Below are 21,369 nucleotides of genomic sequence, written 5' to 3'. Positions count from 1 at the left end.
TCCAGAGCCAACTGAGGACAAAGGTACCAAAACTGGAGGAGGACATAGGAGTGGACAAAGGTCGTCCCAGAACATGGTGTGGACAAAAAGTCGTCCAAGAGGGGACAAAGGTTGTCCCAGAATAAGAAGGGGACAGAACTCGTCCAAGAGGGGACAAAGGTCGTCCCAGAACATGTAGTGGACAAAGGTCGTCCCAGAACTTGGTGTGGACAAAAGGTCGTCCAAGAGGGGACAAAGGTTGTCCCAGAATAAGAAGGGGACAAAACTCGTCCGAGAGGTCGTCCCTGAACATGTTGTGGACAAAAGGTCGTTCAAGAGGGGACAGAGGTTGTCCCAGAACATGAAGTGGACGAAACGCGTCCAATAGAGGACAAAGGTCGTCCAAGAAGGGATAAAGGTCGTCCCACAACGATGTATGGACAATGGTTGTCTAAAGAGTAGGCAAAGTTTGGACAAAGATCATCCAAGAGAGCACAAAGTCTATGACTAGTATGGCGATCAGAAGTGGGTCAAAGGACTCGGAACTGGGTCTAACGTTCCACATCTGGAAGCTGGTCAGGGTGCTCTTAACCTTGTCTGTGAACCTAGAGGGGACAAATGTTCCAAAACTTAAGAGTTCAAAAATAATATCTAATGCTGAGGTCCTCGTTCAGAGCAAAGGATCCAATAGTTAAGAAAGAGGTCAAGAACTTGTTAGAGGGATCCAGACCAGACGGGTCTTCTAGTTAAAATTATATTTTCAAGTTAATTGTCATCTTCATATTCGAGCGCAAAACAGGTCGAAGAAAGTGAACTGTCTCTTTATGTTTCTTTTGCTGGTCAAAGACTGATAGGAGAAAGTGGACTGATTTTTCCTGTTTTGGTCTGTCTAAGGGGAATAGGTGGTGGTGATACCTATTAGTTGTTTTGGGTGGTGTGTTTCACCTCACATTTCACTCTCAACGCTCTTTGCCCTTTAACGCTCGTTTGTCTGTTCTATCATTATTTTAATTTCTATTATAAAGGAGGATGATGGGTGTGTAATGTATTTCTTGATAAAGGAGGAGGTTGTGTAGTAAACAAATGCTCTTCCCCAACATGGCCATCTGCGGTCATTTGTCTTTTCTAGATAAAGGAGGAAGATGTGTAGTAAACTAGTTCTCCTCCCAACATGGCCACTACACCTGTCTCTATGTTTCCACCTACTAAGCCTCCCAGAATGCCTGTGTACATTCTATGTTGTTCGTGGAGGTTCCACACTTGTCAGTTGGGGTCTGGTCAGCTGGCGAGGGGTGTTGCTCTGCTGTAACTGAATAAACCTAACTTGTAACTACTAAGAAGTGTCCTGCTGTCTACCTGAACCTATTTACAACAGTACCCCAAATCCCTTCTCCATATGTAGCTTTATGGACACGCTGCAGATTATAAATCTTGAGGTAAGGGAGAAATAGTGCCCCTGCCTTCCCTCCGGACAACATAAAATAGGGACCCGGCCGCCCCCCCCCTAATTTCAGGCGCCCTGCATTCTCTTGGGTTTGCCAGGAATCAACTGTAACTCTCAAGCAACAACATTTCTTTACAGTGCTCAGGAATTGCTCTTGCAGCTTTAGGGCCGACATATTTCTCCTGCCTGGTCCACAGGCCATTATGTGTGACCTCCCAAAATTGATTAACATGTCTAGGTTACCCATAAATGACACAAGAGATTCTACCAGAGGCACAAGGCATCATGGCCATTATAACGGTGTTGTCAGCATATAATAATAACGGGAGAAAAGAATTAGCGATTTTCAGCACTTATGGTAAATCTTTTTACACATCCTTGATTTTCTCTTTGGTTGATGGGCTTGATCTGTATTGTTAGGTTGATTATCAATTGATGAACCCAAGTACATGATATACTGCTTCAAAAACACTGCTTTTTTCTTTAAACTCCATTTACCTGTCTGACACAATCTAACTGTATATGAATGTTGTTTCAAATATATTAATCAAAACAACCTGTTAAAAAGAAGCAGCATAATAACTGAATGAATTAATTAGAATAATACATGCATTTTTACCCCTAAGCGTATTGGGACGTACCTGGTCTAGCAGTGGATGCAGCCAATGGTTTGATTTTGTGAATCAAGGTATTGCCAGCCTCAATATCAACTCCACTGTCCTTATATGTCAAGCCCCTGAAAGAAAAACATCAAAGATGTATTCTACACACAACTTTGGCATAACAATGGTAGACTGTTTGCCCATAACCATTGCGTGTAAAAGAGAAGACCTGCTTTTCTGATTTCCAATCTAGTGATGATATGGTTTCTTCTGCGGATTTAACATGCTCTAATGACAGTAAGATTTTATTTGGTCCAAACTGAGACTCAATGAATGGACTAATGTGAAGCTGGAAGCTCAGAAAATGAAGGTGATCCGCCTAGGAATCCCCAGCATACCCATAAATAAACGTTAGCAGGTGATGAGAGACATATGTAGAGCAGGGTGGAAGTCATGAAGGTCCCTTAACATGGCCACCCTGGTCCAATAGCAGCATCATTACCTCTACAGCATGTTCACTTTTCTTAAGGTATAACAAGTTAAAATCTTATGTAGTAAGAGAAGTGAAAGATTTTATGGGGCAAATTATATTGGTGAGAAGTTAACAGGGTAAGTAGTTGCAGCAGGTGTTCAGAAGGATGACAAGATGGAGGCAACTCAACCAACATAGTCAACAGAAATACCGATTATAGTCTATGCTTAAAAATAAAAGATTAGCCTCATCATCAAATCCCTCAAAATGGAAGGATATTGCAGAAGATCCAATTATGCTTCTAACGTAAATAAAAATAAAGAGAGACACCTGTAATTAGCTTCACTCATTCTTTTATTTCATTTGTTTAAAAGAGGCAAGATGTGACAGCTATATGGCAGGGTGTAAATGAAAAAAGTGGCACAGAAAAGCATTGTGAGGGCACCATGATGATTGGCCCAACAGGATAGTATTAACACAGAACACAGTTGTGCTACATTGTAGGTCTATGCTGAGGTTTCAAAGAATAAACAGCATAGTACTGCCAAATGTTGCTCCAAGCAGTCATGTTACTCCCTCGAACCAGCACAGTGAAGTACAGTGGATGAGAGCCCAGGCCAGGCCGTTAAAGTTAGCACAGGATAGGAAACTCATTATCGCACACATCTGGGCAGGATAGATTCATCACATCACAGAGGTTGAGCAGTCAAGGCTTACTATGGATGGCAGCACGGTTAATCTCTCCACCATGGCTGTACACTGAGACATTTCATATGCAAGTAGTTAAAATAGGGAAGTTAAAAATAGTTTATATCCAAAAACTTAAGATGCTGACAACTTTAGGTGCCAATACAGGACCCCACAATATTTTCACCAGTGCATGCTATACCTTTTATATCATAATCTTCTTTTGCCAATATTATCCTAGGAAGGCACAGTTACTCGTTCCTAGCAGACTTCAGGAAACATTATGGTTTACTACATTTTGTCTAGCCATTCAAAGGAACAGAGATGACACAAACAGCAATACAATCCATTAAGGTAGACAACAACAGTCTACCATTTTCCTAGTTTTTTGTAGTTGGTGCACAACACAAACCTGGAATAAAGGCGCACCTAAAGTCAAAAGATTTTCATAGTGCAAAAGAAAAGTCTTGGTGTCCAATTATTAAGTCTAGTTAGGATGTGGTGGTTGAAGTGGTGCAGTACTCCTTGGCACAGTGACAGAGGGGTAAGGCAAGTTAAGGACCCAACAGCTCTCTCAGTTACAAAGAGAGCAGGTTGCTAGAGTAGGGACACACACTGAACCCACTTGCTGCAACTGACAACTGGGATTTTAGTATCAGAAGACAATTCAGATACGAAATGTATGCAACTCTATAACTAATATTGGCAGCTAGGGAACCTACTAACTGCACCACCCGAAATAACCACAAGTTTGAGATGCAAAGATTGTTGCCCATCTCAAGTGACCCGCTACCAGTCGGTCATACTTTAGACATTATATGACATGAAAATTAGAGGCAACCAAGCTTTTCAAATAACAATAGCAAACACTTTTGCTGAAGTATGGAGACAGAGAAAAGACAGACAAGTTCTTTTTTGCTTGAAAGTCTTGCTTTCTTTGCTTCTTCAAAAAAAAAAAAAACGCATGCAGCCAACGCATTTCACCTAAACATAGGCTTCTTCAGGGCAGTGCTTATAGGCTCGATTCGAAACAAAGGCGCCAGGCTGTAACCGCAACCATCAGTCCGACTTTACTGCGTGTGAACTCGTACGCGGCAGTCTCTACAAACACCATCCGTGCCGAACACGGCGTATCATTTATAATACTAAGGATTTCTAAGCAATTCATATACTCTTGGATTCTAATCAGACGTCAACGTTTGTGTTCCAGTTTTTACCAAACACAAAGACGGGTCAGTATGACATTGATGGTTGCGGTTACAGAAGAAAAGAAGAAAAGAAAGCAAAAACCAACTGGTCTGTCTTCTCTCTCCATACTTCAGCAAAAGTGTTGGCTGTTATTTTTCGAAAACTCTGGTTGCCTCGCATTTTCAAGTCATACCATTCGTATATTTCCCAGGTTAGGGTGACCTGCTGCTACCACAAGGTCAATACCTTAGACGCCGAGAAAAGAATCTCTGTCTTCTCAGCCTGGATCTGGATAGACACAGTCTATCATAGGCCACTGGACTGGTCAGGGTCAGAGCATGCTTATGACAATTTAGAGTTCCATTAAGTAACTATGCAATTCTTCTATTTCTGAGTCACGTAGATTCTCTTAAGACAATACTGCTCATATGGAGTGCAAGCTCTTTGTGGATCTAGGGAGGCTCTCATGCTTTTGTGTACTCTGGGCTTTAGTAGACCGTGCTTAATCCCCAAAACTTTGATTATTTCACTCTTTTTCAACCATTCATAGAAACATGGCTTCTATGGCTGTTAGACCAGTTTCTGGTCAAGAGGAGAAAATCAATTACTGGTGATGTAATATTGTGGCAAACACACATTCTGAATTAGTAAAGTTTCCTCAAGGTCCAGATGAATTACGAGTCACTGGTTCAAGGGGGACAGTATTTTATCAACTTTGAAACTGCTGCCAAGAAATCCAACATATATACTTTCTTCACAATTTGATGCCGCTCCAGCCGGTACAGAATGCATCTTTTTGCGAAGTTGTTTTCTTTTCCAGGCTTTTCGTCACACATGTAACAGAAGAGAGGGTTCAAACAGGACAAGAGTGTTTTGTAGACTGGGCCAAGGCAGCCTAAGCTAAGTTCACAGGTTGCTCAGTAACATACAATATATACAGGAGAAGTAGAGGGGGAGTTTCACACAAATCATCTAGATCCCGATTCAGGCTCCTGGCTGAATAGGAGAACAGATGTAGATTCTCCTCGACCTCTAAACACCTACATATAACAGAAATGGAATCCAGACAAAATGGACATGTACAGTTGAGCTGTTCACAGAATTGAAAAGCAACCATTGTTGTGCTTTAACAATAGGAAGTGATGGGTGAATGCACAAGATTTAGACACTGGCAATTGCCTAACCCTCTTATTTTACCAGTGGCATCACTCCAGACAGTTCTGCTGCCACAGAAGCGGTCTAGCTCGATCTGCAAGGGCACGTTTCCTATTAATGGGATCACAAGTAAGTCTGGTTACAGCTTTGTTGGGCTTCATCAATGAGGTGCAGCTTGGATCCTATGGCACAACAAGCATAAGACCCAAATCTGGACAAATTCATCGCACCTGGGATACAACATTAAAACATCAAAAGGTGAAATGCTTGCAAAAGTCTTGCTTGCGTTCCCCCTTCCCCTTCAGAGGACGTGGCTGTACAGTCCCTACTAAAGCAAGCTCAAGATGGATTTGCCTACAGTTGCTCACCATATGGAGTGCTGCAGGGGGGGGGGGGGGGGGGGGGCAAAGAAAAATGCACTGGAATGTAGTCAGAGTGGTTTGTTTGTCAGTGGTCAAAACGTTTGCAAACATTTCACCAATCACCTTTTGTTATTTTATTTTAAACCATGGTGCAAACCCACACGCATTGTCCTCTACTGAGCATAGTCTTACAGTTTCACAAATGACAAACCTACATTTATCATTGTAGGGAAGGCATGGGCCTTAGTTATAGGGGCCTGTAGATATTTTAAATGGGAGGGCTGGACAGTAGTCTTCCCACCAAAGATTCAGGTAAAACAGCCTGAAACTTAATAATACCACAAGCTGCTTTCAAGCACCAGTCTCTCAATTGACTGCTATGGTGAGGCAGTAGCAACCAACGACTATGGACACCTTGGATACAGCCCTCAACCAGTACAGCCTAGGTCACACTACTCAGAGATAACATTTTGGTGCACCTCTAGTTGACTGCCACATTGTTAAGTCTACATCGGGGGAGGCTAAGAAAGACGTTCGTCAGGCTGGAAAAAAATAAACCTGCTGATAAAGGGGGAGGGGGGTGGCTTGCCACAATAAGACTTCCACCCCTACAAATGGCATGTGTTCTGATCATATTGGACCTCTTAGTGGCTTTTTACACCTATGGACCCAAGGTGGTGCTCCAACCGTAGATTATGCATGTGGACGTCCATGGAACCGCTCCGTTTCCACAAAGCCCAAAACTAAACGCATGTTGATGATATATACATGAATGGGCTTTTGCGGAAATGGTTAGATGAAAAAAGTGAGATTGTATGATAAGTGGACAGGTGACCTTCTATAATGAGCAGCAATGCTTTAAGGATTAACTGATCCATTTGATACCATGTCGCCTGGACGGGAAAAGTTTAGATGTGGGTTCAGGAAGAGGGGAACACTGGAGGTTTGTTGGCAACACTCCCCTGTATAATGAGCATGCAAAACAAAGCCAGATGGTCTTCTGGAAAGACTCTGTGAGAAGGTTATTGTGAAGTTGGAAATGGAGGCAGCTCATCAGTCCAAGCTACAGTATAACATGGGTCGCTAGTCACAAAGAATAATTCCTCTTTTGACCCTACTCATGGGAAATAAGAAGCTAGAATGTTAATGTACTCTTTTGGCATATGGGGGCTCATATAACTATGTGCTGTGGACTCTGTTTTTCCACTTTTGTCAAAAGTTACATAAGGATTATATTTTTTTAAATCTGGAACACCCCCCGCCCCCACCAATCCTGGCTCAAAGCCTTATTTAGCAATCATGAATATCAGTTTTAGTAAGGGAGTCTTGAATGAGTTTGATTTTTAACATCCTTCACAGAAAAAATCTACAGTGCACACAGGAAACGAATGTACAGTCATCTAGTTTGTACAGAATAAAATATTCATGTCAGAGAGTCAATTACAATATATACCTAGACTGTTGTAGGAACGCTATTGCCCGATAACCAATGTCCTTTCTGTAAACAGCACCAGGGAACTGTATGGCTTGCACTCCTTTGTTGGCCTGCTCCAAAGCAGACACGAGATCTTTCCGGATAGCAGTCACTGTCAGTACTCTGCCGCCATTAGTTACCACTTTGCCATCCCTCACAGTAGTTCCTGCATGGAAAACCTCAAGACCCAGGTCTGTAGCTCTTGAAAATCCTATGAGAAAAGAACATTATGTTAAAACATGAACACTGCTCTGCTGACACCTACTCCTTAAGAAGGGAGGCGGAGGGAAGTGATCTGTGTGATCGGTTTGACAGAAAGTGCAGAGTTCTCAATATTCAAATGCACACAAGCTATTAATGTTAATGCTTTGCTCGCAGTTTCTAGGGAGATAGTTTCTCTCAGCATCAGTAAAAACAGCAGATGTCCCATTATTGAGGTATAGACACTAAACTCCATTTCTGGCACTTTCTTAAATCTCTCCCCTAACCAACTGCATACTCAACAATTCAACAGAGCACACCAGGTCCTTAATTCTTATAGTCCCAAAAGGCTTGACAAACAAATATGGTAGTCATCAGGCCAAACCTATAAGACACTGACTTGCACAGTCCCAAATGTCAATTAATGTCAAAGAAAACTGTGTTCTCGTTGGGTTACATCTTTACATGTAAACATAAAAGAGAATAGAGGATGTCTACAAAGATGGAGTGGCTTCTGCATCAGAACTTAAAGTTGCAAGATGAAAGAAGAGATACAAAGACAGGCAATGTAAGCTTATTTTAATGGAGGTGTCAATGTAACAATGTAAGAAAATTAATCAAAGGGAGAAATTTCAGGAGATGGATGAAATGCAAGACTTAATCTGTAGTCCAGTGGTGGCCGCCAAAGAACTACATAGCTAAAAAAAAAAAAAAAAAAACTAGAACGGACCTTCAAGTCTAACTAAATGCAATAATTGTCTTCAAGACTGCAGCAGGTATATAAATTAGAACAACATCTTGGCCAGGTGACTTTCATTAGCCACAAGGATCATAGTTTTCAAAATGCATATTATACCCTGGTTTAACTACAGATATTTTATGACTTGTGCAATCTTTTGCACGATGTGTAAAAAAAAGGTATTCTCTAAATCATTTACTGTCATGCGATAAAGTAGAACACTCTCTGAAGGGCAGATTAGACCCTTGCTGTAAACAATATTTCTGGGGAATCTAGAAACAAAAGCCTTGATATGATTATGATATTGGTTATTTGCACCTTATGCTGCAAACACATCACTTAAATTAGCATACCATTGATCTACCTATATGCAGAAAGGTAAAACGGAGCATTCAACTACCAGGGGTATGGACAAGAACACATAATTAGTAAGACAAACTTGAAAGCAGTTGTGAAGTATTATTGCCTAGTTCAAAGTGACTTTCAGCAGCACAGAAGCTTTGGTTAGTATTTTCAGATACTGAAGATATACCCTTCTTGTGGTTACATTTAAATATTTTTATATACTGCAAGTCTTTTACAATTTATCATCATTGAAAAAGAGATTTACAGAAAAATGTAAAAGCAGCATTTAAGGATGTGAATATTTAATTCTCGAGTGTACTCTTTCACCTGTAAGCCATAACATTAATTATTTAAAGTGTAATTAATTCTTAAACCTTTATGTTTAGCCTAAGGAAACAAGCTTTTTTTGATTAGCAAAACCACTAGTCCATCAGCGTCTACAATGATGACAATCTGCATGCCCCATATCACTAGAAGGAAAATTGTAAATCAGTCTTACCAGTTATCTCCACACCCTTGGCATAATCACCAGGATACCCTCCACTAGCCATAACCACAGTCACTGCAGCGTGATCAGACAGCCACACCGGCATGGAGCTTGATAGCCTACCATCGATGGTAGACTGAATAACTTCATAAAGGTCACTCTGGAGCAATGGCAGAATTACCTATGAAAAATGGTTTACATCAGAAAGTTTATTACATCGCAACTACTTCACACAAAAGTGTAAAAAAACTCACTTCTGGGAACAATAACTAATGTTTGCCTCTGAAAAATATCACTATTGCAAAGGATAGAAGGGTAGCCAAAAATCATGCAAGTGCAACCCAAATGAGGAGGTAAGCATATGCACTAGTACCCCTATGTACTATGAAATAACTCACAGAGGAACAATCACATATATGATATGCAGACAACCCTTCTATCATTGTCACTGTATCAATCATAGCCAATGAGTATTGCTTGGATGCAAATGGTCTTGTCTGAAAATCTCTATGGGGGTTCAAATATATTTTTATGGCACAAGAACATCTAAGCAACGTTCATGTATGCATCTCTACAATTTCTCTTTCAAATACTGCAAAACAAGTCGGTTTTGTCGGCAGCAGGTAGACCAGGGGATAATCTCAAAAGACATTTGACATTTATACAGTGTGTTGCAGTACACAGGTTGAGGGCTTCGAGGAACCAACGTGAGTCCCATTCACCCTACATGACTAAGATCATGATGATCCCAGATTTTCAGGAAAACACTTACTGTGTAAATGAATAACTTTTATGGAAACTGAATTTGTATTTAATTCATCAAAATCTAGCAAAGTTCCAGCCCTCATAAACCAGTGATGGACAATCCATACACAGTCAGTCAAAGGATTCTTTATTTAGACCTCAGGTCCTTAAACATGTACAGACATACAAACATAAAATCTCGATTTAAAAACCATCTAGAACTAAGAGCTATAAAATACCCATATAAAAATCAAAATCCATTAGAAGAATCTTCTTAAATACAAAAATATATTCTATATAATAATTATTTCGATTCCAAGTATCATTTATAAAAACTGGAGTACATTTCATTAAAACAATACCAGTAATAAAACATCCATTCTACACCTTTTTAAAAACGTTTTTAACTTAAAGCACAAACTTCCCTATTGCACATGAGTGAGTGCATTTCAGTTAACAGGTCTATTGCATGTGTCCGATTCCTAACCTCATATTTTAGGAAGACTGGTCGTAACCACAGTTTACATGCATCATGAACATTTAGACAATCTAATAAGATGTGCAAAATATCGCATTTTGTGCCTAGGTTACAGGTACATTTCCCTTCGTAGTCAGTCATGGCCCTTATAATCCTACCAGTCTCATAACATGGATTTATCCCAATCCTTATTTTTAATAAATATCTCCTTAGCAAAAGATTGGGAAGTTTATCCATCTATGGGAACTGTTAATCGTCTTGCCAAGATTTAATCATAAAACATACACAGGAATTCCCTTCTTGTTTTTTAAATGTACGATGGGTGATGCTTCCTTATGTATGAGGTCCCATCAAGCAAAAAAACAAGTCACATTGTCAACACAGGTAAATGTGTGGGTTTGCAAATCACCTGATCTGCTAATAGGGTTCAGGCCCTGGGGTGGTCAAAGAAACAAAGACATGAAAGCAAAGGAAGATACATCTGTTATTTAAAGTGCTATGAAACAACTCAACTGCAGCTACGAAAAATATTGAAAATACGTTATCTTTTTGACAATATGGAGTCTAAAATGGATTTCTTAAGACATACAGTCAAAGTATGTAAAAAATGCACTCTGTGCGCGGTCTCTGTTCTTCCAACCCTTAAATACACCACAGACATGAATAACAGCTTAAAGCAGACTTTGGTTTCCAAATCAAGACTCACTAGTAATTCTACATCTCTTTATAAGCCAATAGTTTGCTCGTTTTAGCCACTTGTTCAAGGCTAAGCATTTCCACTGAACGAAGCCCCTTACCTGGCACTCTGGGTCACCAAATCGACAGTTAAACTCTAGCACCTTGGGGCCTTCTTTAGTCAGCATTAATCCAGCATACAACACGCCTAAATAAATAGTAAACAGTTACATTAAACCCAATGTGAAGACCTTGAAAATAAACATTATATTATGCACACATTTTCAAACGTTTCTTTTGAAGTATATGGCAACAATAAAAGTTCATACTCTAGAGTAAATCCAGATGAGCAAAATCTACACCTTAAACGCCTTTAAAAATGCAAGCGGTCTGTGTAAAATACTACTTCGGCATTCCTGTTCAAATTATCCTGCAGCTTACTGCCAATGAAATCATTATTTACTTCCATGCATAGTTCTCCAGTATTGGTATCTTTCATAGACAAATTTGGAACTAAAGTGTTAAGTATGGCCCAGCCCATTTTTATGCAACAAACACCAAAGTGATGGAAGGAATGTTTGAATCAATCTTAGCCACGGGCCTTATGCTCAATTTTACGGTAGGCCTTACATTGTAATTCTCATTGGACTGATCAGCAGGTCCAATGGCCAAACTACCCAATCTAAGGAGTCATACAAAAGTAGAGTGCTGGCTTTGTTGAAAGTCGGGACATCATATGTGCACTCCCAACAAACCACTGAACTATCAGAACGCTTGTCAAAACCAGAAGTGAGAATTGTATGCATCAGTCTTCACATATTCACTCAACAGGTTCACAGCAAACGTTAAAAAAAACACCACATTTCCAATAAGCACATGGAATGATAAAAGCACAACAGATGAAGGGGCCGAACATGGTCAATCAAGTCATGAATCATTCACAAAACGGCCTGGAGTAGACACCACTACCCCTTTCTTCGTCAATGAGCAGCCTGAGATGAGTGTTGAGGATTGACATGTATGGATGGTGCTTGCACCATTCATGAAGAACCTACTTGTTTGAACTGGGAAGGTCCCATGCATGCTTCTGGAGGACACAGGCTCTCTGCCTCAAGTTCCTGTTTTTTGCCTCAGCACACAGAATCATGCGAGAGGCGGGTGTCCTGTGACAGGGACTAAGACCCAGAGCTGACTCTGAGGTCCAGGAGGCACACCAATTGTGCAATCCTTTTCCAGTGAGAATATCATCAGCTCAACAGGCTGCAGAAGACTGGCAGTGGTGGCTGGAACAGACTAGAGACAGACCAGGACTTTTTACCAACTGACTGCCAGAGGGCGTTGCCTTCTGGTCTCTCCTGTGTTTTAAGCTGATCTGTCAGTTCCCGACAACTGGCTCCTTCACTCGATCCATGTGGGATATGGATGGCATGTTTGTTTAGTTTAAACATACACAGTAGAAAAAGTGTGGAGCCAGTGTGATGCAAGTGACTGTGGCAACCCTGGAAATCATTTTAATTTTCTGAACCAAAGTAACCAAAGTAAGTTAGAGGTTGAAGACATCCCCAGAAAAACAATGTGAATTTCGGGGCTGCTCACCAGCATTCTAGCGGTCCTTTGTAGAGGGCCACACTCTGGGGAGTGTATGATAAGAGGCAGAGAGTCCTTCTCAAGTGAAAAGGAAAGTGGGAAGCCTCTCATTTTATTTTCCCTGGATTTGGTCACCCCGGACAAAAAAAACCTCCAATTTCCCCTGTTACCTTAGGAGATGTAGGCAGAGCAGAACGCCTTGTGTACTACCATTCTATGTATTCTTCAACTTTGTCTAATGCAAGGGAGAAGGGAATTTATTTCATCTATACGTTTCAAATTAATTAGCAGCTGACTGTATATTAATCATTCACCACATTCAAACCACACAGTTTCCTAGAATACTTTCCAGATCAAGGTACTTTATAGGGTCTAGTGTGACCAGATGAGAGGTTTCCAAAGAGCAGAGGCTGCTTTTATTCCACTTTACTGAGGAAGCAACCTGCTCTGAGCAATCGTGGCTGGCATATCTTGAAGCTATCAGGTTTCCAAGAGCTTGTCAAGTTGTAAACTACCTTGAAAGACAGGTCTGCACATCTGCAAAGGATAAGATAGAACTGCCTCACATACTCTTCAATGGTATTATAGACTGTTGGCAAGCACAAGGCGATCATGGAGGTGTGTGCACAGCCAGAAAGTATTTTCCATTTAATAGTATCCTATAACAATCTTTTTGTCTGATGTTTTAAAACATTTGTTCCCAAGTGCTGCAACACATTAAACCTACTGTTTATATACACGACGGCCATCTTGAAATGGGCTTTTATATACCTTAATATTCTTTTACCATTCCATTCCAAGATAAATATAATTTCAAGATGTCTGCAAAATTTATAAGTCAGATTTGAAAGAATTCTCAGAGCACTCAAAAAATAACTCAGGTGTTGAGGTTGTGTTATCAACTGTTCTTTATTGGACTAGACATTTTTATCTGCCCTTAGGATAGGACTTCCCATGTGCCAACATGTGTTTCGTCTTTCGCTGCAGTCATGACTCGCTGGAGCAGATCTCGGACAGTCAAAGGGACGCTATACTGACGGCAGTAGCATTGGCAGCACACGATGCGCAGTCAGTAGCAGAAACTGTGAACTCTTCTGAAGACGCTAATGCCCAGTCTGACTCAGAGAAGTGTGGCACTGTTCCCAAGGTCACTCCGCAGACTGTCAATGACTATTTGGGTTGACTGGAGTGCTCCTCTTCTTCCGCTGGAATGGACTGTCAGATGAGTATAAACCTATACAAGTTATGCTGAATACGTCAGATGTGTGGGTACTTATGCAAGTTTTATCACTGGATGGTCTTGAGGTCTGCATTACAGGTTCTAGGATGGGGCTCAGGCTGGAGCTCTGAAGTAACTGAACATGAAGTATTGTGTGCAGTGCGATGAGGCGGGTGGTGGCCACTCCCCCTAAGGCGAATGCACTTGGTTATGGTAACTACAGAGTTTTTGTTGAGTTTCATTTCATGGTTCAGTCCTCTAATGTTGTGTGGGGGAACCTAGTATTGGGAAATGTATTGGGGTATGCAGACTCAACTACATGTGGTACATGTGTTCATCAGTGCACAGGGAACTCTGTCCATGGCAGGCGGCTCTATAGGAAACCCGTTGGCACAGCCTAATTGGTATGAACACACGTCTTGGAATGTAAGAGGCCTGGGTTCTGTACATAAAAGGCATAGAATTCTGGCGCAATGAAATCGTAGAAAGGTGCAAATAGTACTTATTCAGGAAACCCATTTAATGCATGCAGAAGCCTTTAAGCTTAAAAAGAAATGGAGGGGTCAATTATTTTCTACCTCTTACTCTGCATTTGCCCGTGGGGCTGCGATCTGGGTCAGAAATGGCACCCCCTTCACGCTCCTAGAACAACGGGCTGATTCAAACGGGAGATATGTGCTGTTGCATGGTCTGTTAGATGGGGAGCACATAGTATTAGGGAGCATCTATGCCCCAAACACAGAGCAGGACAAATTTCTTGCGGTCCTTGGTACTGCCTTGGTGGGCTGGGAAGAGCACCCTTGGGTTTTGGGTGGAGATTTTAACACAGTAATGGACACAGATAGATAGAACACACCCTCCCCTACAGAGCGCGGGATGTAGGAAACAAGCGGATGCTCTACAGACATGGGCCGGGGTTTGGAGTGTGGGAGACATATGGAGTGAGATGAATCCCACTGATTGAGAATAGTCGTTATTTTCGGCGCCGAATGGCCTACACACTCGAATAGATAGAATATTTTGCTCGCTGAATTTATTAGTAAACGTTGTAGATACCACGCACTTAGGCAAAACCTACTCGGACCATAACCTAATCGAAACCACACTACTTTAGGGAAGGTCCCAACGGCCATACCAACATGGAAATTACAGCCCTCACTATTGGAAGACTCGGTGTTCCATAGTGCTCTCTCTACGGATACAGCTAGCACACGACAAATTGAATGGGACGCCTTTAAAACTTTGATACGGGGGGAGGCGATTAGCACAAAAGGAGTGGCGTGCACTGTCCTACTTGACAAGCTTACGGCAGTGGAAAATAGGCTGGACATATTAGAACAGGAGGCAGTATAGAATGACACAAGCAAAGCAGAGCTACAAGAGATGCACGTAACACACGCTGAACTTCTGGAAGAACTTCATATCCTAGATTACCTATTATACACTCAGAAACAACATGTGAATGCAGATAGGGTGGGCCCACTGCTTGCTAGGATAATTTAGGATGCACCGCCAGCATCTCCTATTCTTGAAATAGCTACCCCAGACGGCGCTGTTGTGCGCATCCAGTTGGAAATTAATACTGCTTTTCGACGGTATTATGAACAGCTGTATGCGCCTTCGGAAGAGGCAGGGGAGGGTGAATATGCGGCATTCTTTGAAGGGCTACAACTCTCACAGTTAAGTAGTGACCACACATCAGATCTAAAACAGCCTATCATGGAAATAAAGGCAGCGATTAAAGCCCTTCACCGTAACAAGTCGCCGGGTAATGACGGACTGTCAATAGAATTCTATGCAGCTTATTCTGAGATGTTGGTTCCCCGCCTACAGGAATTGTATCGGACAGGAATTGTATCGGGCAGCACTTGATGGTGGCTCCCTCCCACTTACCACACTACAAGCGACAGTGGTTTCCCTTCCGAAACCGTGCAGGGACAGCAAAGATATGGCAAGTTACCGACCCCTCTCACTCCTTAACACAGATTATAAGATTCTGAGTAAATTGCTGGCAAACAGACTCTTGCAATATACCCCCCCGACTGATACACACTGATCAGTGTGGATTTATACCGGGTAGAAGTACAGCACTTAATATTAGAAGGCTTCACCAGGTAATGTCTGACACACCGGCAGATGCTTCTCCACGGGGCTGCATCTCCTTGGATTTACGTCAAGCATTTGACTCCCTACAATGTGATTATATGTTGAACACGCTACCTAGGTTCAGCATTCCGACGGAATTCACGAAATGGGTGACTGTTGTATACGAACCTGCGGCACGGGCTCGCACGGGGGCCCACATCTCACAACAATACCAGGTAGCGCAGCGTACTAGACAGGGTTGCCCAATCTCACCCTTATTATTTATTTTAGGGCTGGAACCTCTCTTACGTAAGATCAGTGTCACGGCAGGCCATAAGGGGATACAGATAAACGGTGAGGTGCATGTAGTTTCCGCGTATGCGGACGACCTCAACTTTAAAAAAAAAAAATTTGGATGATGACTATGACCCAATCCCTGCGTTTTTTTCGGTATTCCAAAGGCTTTCGGGACTCTCCCTCAATGAGAACAAATCATATGTATATTTTGTTAATGACATGACCAGGACCGAACCAATTCGCTTTGGCTGTTGGACATTTCAGACTGCGACTGTTACTTTTAAATATTTGGGTGTCCAGATATATCGGGATGTGGAGGATATATTAGATGGTAATCTGACTCGAACTATAACAACGCTTAGAAAGCAAATACGGTTCTGGACTTCACTACCTATATCGGTAGCAGGGTGCGTTGCCATTACTAAAATGGTGATGCTACCGAGGCCGTTATATTACTTCGTCAACCTGCCTATTATAATTTCGTTTCAGACGTTTAAATTATTGGACACCCTTCTCATAGAATTAATATGGAGTTCGGGACGTAGGCGTATAGGACTTTCTAAACTGCAGCTGGCCACAAAGCAAGGGGGAATGGGAGTCCCAGATTTGTGAGCTTATTGTTATGCAGGTCAACTGCAATGGTTAGCATATTGGATTGCAACACCCTTCTCATAGAATTAATATGGAGTTCGGGACGTAGGCGTATAGGACTTTCTAAACTGCAGCTGGCCACAAAGCAAGGGGGAATGGGAGTCCCAGATTTGTGAGCTTATTGTTATGCAGGTCAACTGCAATGGTTAGCATATTGGATTGCAGGTTTCAACTTGAGAGAAATAACTATGACTCCCCAGGCGTGGGAGAGAGGGGAACTACACGCACTGCTGCTACCAGGCAGCAAAATTCCTTTGACGGCACCACCACTCTTGCGGATGGCTCTGTTGTATTGGAAGAAGGCAACGCGCTACACTAAGATAACAGCACCCTATGCCCCAAATATACCCCTACTGGGACTCCCCATACCATCGGGGACGGTGACTCTTAAACATATAGCGACATGGGTAAAGACAGGGGTGTCCACACTAGGCGCGTTCTTTACGGTACGTTGATGAATCACGATGCATTGGTGAGGGAAATGGGAGCGCCGAATAGATTGTTTCTGCTCCATGCACACGTCTCTCGTTATATTCGAATGATGTGGACCCCTGGGGCGGCGGGGGGGTGGAGTGTTTGAAGAGCCTTCGACATATTTATTATTATTATTATTATTATTATTTCTGAATTTGTAGAGCGCCTGGTTACACTTACCAGTGTGTCCCCGCGCTATCAAGGATTACAGCAGCACCCACTCAACAAGACCAAGCGAAGCAGAGGGGTTATCCTTTGGGGAAGAGAAGTGTCTTCAGCTCTCTTCGAAATGTGAATTCTGATGGTTCCATCCGTAGTCGGGGGGGGGGGAGGGTGTTCCATCTACGGGCAGTTAGGGAGCGGAAGGATCTCCCTCCCATCCTAGCCTTCTTAATTCTAGGGACCGAGAGGAGTCCAGCACCGAGGGAGCGCAACTGTCGAGCAGGTGTGTAGGGAAGGAGCAAGTTCCGCAGGAAGCCCGGGCACTTCCCCTGAACTATCCTGTGGGCAATGCATAGAGCCTTGAAATCAATACGTTCCTTGATAGGGAGCCAGTGTAATTTCTCCAAGGCTTTTTTTGAGGGAGCTCTTCTTGGCAGCCGAAGCACCAGGCGAGCGGCGGCATTTTGGATGGTCTGGAGTCTTCGATGGCAGCTTACATTTGCTCCCAGATATAGGACATTCCCATAGTCCAGCCTGGAGGTGACTAGGGCATGGACTAAGGTTTTCCTATCTGATTCTTTGAGCAAATCGAGCGTCTTTCTTAGCTTGTGTAGAATAGCAAAGCAAGTGCCAGAGACACGCCGGGAGTGGTAGTCAAAGGTCAGGTTTGAGTCGATCCAGAAACCTAAGATCTTCACCTGATCCCTTGGGATCGGCAGTGGTCCCAAGGCCTGTGGCCACCAGGCCGTGGTCCAAACTGAGGGGGATCTGCCGACGACAAGTACCTCTGTCTTGTCTCCGTTCAAGCGGAGGCAATTACTGGCCATCCAACCTGAGAGGTCTTGGAGACAGGATGTGAACTTTCTAGCAGCCTGCTCAGCTGGCTGGGTCAGAGCTACAACCAGCTGAGTATCATCGGCATACGTTACTACCTCAACCCCATACTGCTCAGCGATGAGCGCCACAGGTGTAACGTACAAGTTGAATAGGGTGGGGCTGAGGCTAGATCCTTGAGGGACTTCCTGCCTAAGATCAAAAACATCTGATCTGTTGCCCCCTTGCTCCACATAGAAGCTACGGTCAGTCAGGAAAGATTCCAGCCATAGCCACGCCTTTCCAGTCACTCCCCCTCTCTTCAGACACTGTAGCAAGGTATGGTGTGCCACAGTGTCGAAGGCAGCACTGAGATCAAGGAGTATCAGTGCTGCTACTTGCCCTTCATCCACATATTTCCTCAGCGCCTCAGTGGAAAAGAGGAGGGCTGACTCCGTGGAGTGGTGAGCACGAAAGCCCGACTGGCTAGCGTGAAAAAGGCCGTCCACCTCTATATGTGCTGTTAGTTGTTGATTGGCCAGTTTTTCCGCCAGTTTGGAAAAGAAGGGTAGGAGGGAGATCGGGCGCAGGTTGCTGAGCTGAGTGGCACTAACTTGAGGTTTCTTTTTGAGGGGTAGTACGACTGCCTGTTTCCACCCAGGCGGAACCATGCCTAAGTCAAAGGATAGAGAGAGTATGCGTCTGACATATGGGGCTAAGAAGCTCATAGAACTAGCCAATATTCTGGCCGGTGCAGGATCCCTGGGGGAGCCCGATTTAATTCCTCTCGCTACTGTCATCAGAAGTTCCACCTCTGGAACATGGAACAGGCTGATGCAGCCTTCCTTCTCTTCCCCCCATCTGACTTCCTCATGGGGGGGGGGGTAGTCTATTGGAGCCTGTTCTGGCGTCACATGGAAATGTGGAATAAATGTCCAACACCTTTTTTTGGAAGAACTCAGCGATTTCGTTGCAGGCTTGCACAGAGGCGCCCGCCTGTTCATCCGTGGGAGCAGTTGGCCCTGTCAATGCGATCGGCATAGAACGCTGCCTTGGTTTTCCTGATCAAGGCATGGTAGTTCTTGAGGCTGACTTTGTACAGCGTTCCTGCCTCCGATAGGTGGGCCCTTCTCCAGGCTCGCTCTACCCGTTTGCAGGCAGCCTTGGCTTCTTTTAGTTCCGCATTGAACCAAGGTGCTGATTTAGTTCGTCGCTCCGGGCCCTTATTAGACCAGGGAGCTGCTAAATTCAGTGCATGCGTAATGTGTGCGTCCAGGGTTACGCAAGCCTCGTTGAGATTGGTGCCCAGCCCAGTGGGGGGACCTTCCTGGATAAAACTATCCCTGAAAGTGTCTTGTGAAAACTTAGCCCATTTCCTTTGTCTTCTCCTGGTGCCAGTGGTTTGGCCCTGGTTATTATGAACCCTCACATGGAACCAAAATGGGACCAGAAAGGGATCCGTCCATATCAGTGGTATGGGGGAGTCCTGCTTAATGTTATCCCAATGGCTGAAAATGGGATCCAGCTGATGCCCTAGACGATGTGTGGGGAGGGTAGAGCACAGTTCAAGGAGGGTAGAGCACAGTTCAAGCTTGATGGGTAACGGTAGTCACCTGACAAAATGGTTATACCGGGGTATCCGTACACACAGTTTAGCATCACTTCAGTCTACCAGTGACAGGTGGGTCACAGATATTGGCCGTGCACTCACAGATAAGGAATGGGAGACCCTACTGGAACACCAACGCAAGGTCTCTAGGAACCCAAAATGCAAGTTTATACAACTTATGATTGTTCACCGCGCGTATTTGTGACCCCACACAAACTAAGCCTGATGTTCCCAGAGGTGCCGGGTGATTGCCCCCGCTGCCACTCTCCAAATGCCGGTTTACTGCATATGTTGTGGGACTGCCCGAGGCTAAATCACTACTGGTCATCAGTGCAAGAAATTGTGAATAGTGTAGCCCCGACGCGGAACATTAAGTCACCGGAATATTGCTTATTGGGATTAGGTCCCAAAGGAAAAAGGGGAGCCCTGCCCGCCAATTTGCAAACCTGGCATTGATCTTAGCAAAAAGAAATAGAACCATGAGGTGGAAGTCTACCAGATAGCCCCAATTAGATTGGTATAATGAGATGGTCCGCTGGGGTAGAGCGGAGGGAGCCGAGCTTAAACGAGAAGAACAAAGAGGGATCCGAAAGATACCTATTTCGCTAGAATGGAATTAAGAGTTCACGGCCATGGACTTACAACCATAGAATTGGAACACACATATCGGTGGTGAGGGATTGGTCATAATACAAAGGCAGAATACATTGTAGGATAGTTTAGCTTTGCGTGTACTGCTCATGTCATGGAATGTACATGCGACATTGTGTATCACGGTTTCATATTGTGTGGTTGACCAATAGGCATGTATAAAAAATGTTAGTCTGAGTCCGGGGAGGGGTGGTGGGAGGTATTCTTGATTTCTTTAACTTCATTTACAAATACAATGTTCCCGATGGGAACCACTGGCTATAAGATTTGTATTGTTGTGAAAATCAATAAAAATATGTTTTAAAAAAAAAAAAGCATCAAGACTGTAAAGGCGCCACAATCTTACTTCTGTGTAGAAGTCCAGGAGAAGCAACCACCATCCAGGTCAAGGAACTTCTCCATTGCCATTATAAGCATTCCTGGGTACCACAGGCAGCAAGAACAAAGAAGAAGCAGGGTACCAATACTCCTCCCTGTATCCTTTCATTTGAAAGCCTTTATTAGACAAGAGACTCAAGTGCTTCTGAACTTTATTCATTCAGCCCAAAAGCATGCCGCTGGCCACGGGGCTCCACTTTAAAGGACATTCTAAAGCTCAACACTAGGCACCCATTAAAACGTTTTCAGGACCTTTGGGTATGTGTTACTTTCCAAGCCCCCCTCTGCTATTAGTATGCATTTACTGCTTTTTCTCAATCCCATGAGAAAGTTAAGCGTCTCTTCGTAATCCAGTGTGAGATGCATGAGTATTGTGATGCTAAGTGAGACACAAGTGGTAAACAATATTGG

At 43.2% G+C, this 21,369-nt stretch overlaps 1 protein-coding gene across 1 annotated transcript in view; it reads right to left on the bottom strand.

Moving 5' to 3' along the window:
• GART (phosphoribosylglycinamide formyltransferase, phosphoribosylglycinamide synthetase, phosphoribosylaminoimidazole synthetase) overlaps positions 1–21,369 on the bottom strand; it is a 250,057-nt gene that overhangs the window by 187,625 nt on the left and 41,063 nt on the right. The window contains exons 9-12 of the mRNA XM_085621375.1: positions 11,155–11,240; positions 9,148–9,316; positions 7,343–7,574; positions 2,065–2,159 (exon numbers count right to left, since the gene is read on the bottom strand). Of these exons, the coding sequence (XP_085477501.1) occupies positions 2,065–2,159; positions 7,343–7,574; positions 9,148–9,316; positions 11,155–11,240 (582 nt within the window). The remainder of the gene's footprint in view (positions 1–2,064; positions 2,160–7,342; positions 7,575–9,147; positions 9,317–11,154; positions 11,241–21,369) is intronic.

This window comes from Triturus cristatus, chromosome 8, assembly GCF_964204655.1.
Source record: "Triturus cristatus chromosome 8, aTriCri1.1, whole genome shotgun sequence".
NCBI classification, from domain to species: Eukaryota; Metazoa; Chordata; class Amphibia; order Caudata; family Salamandridae; genus Triturus; species Triturus cristatus.
This window is presented reverse-complemented; position numbering and strand designations above follow the sequence as displayed.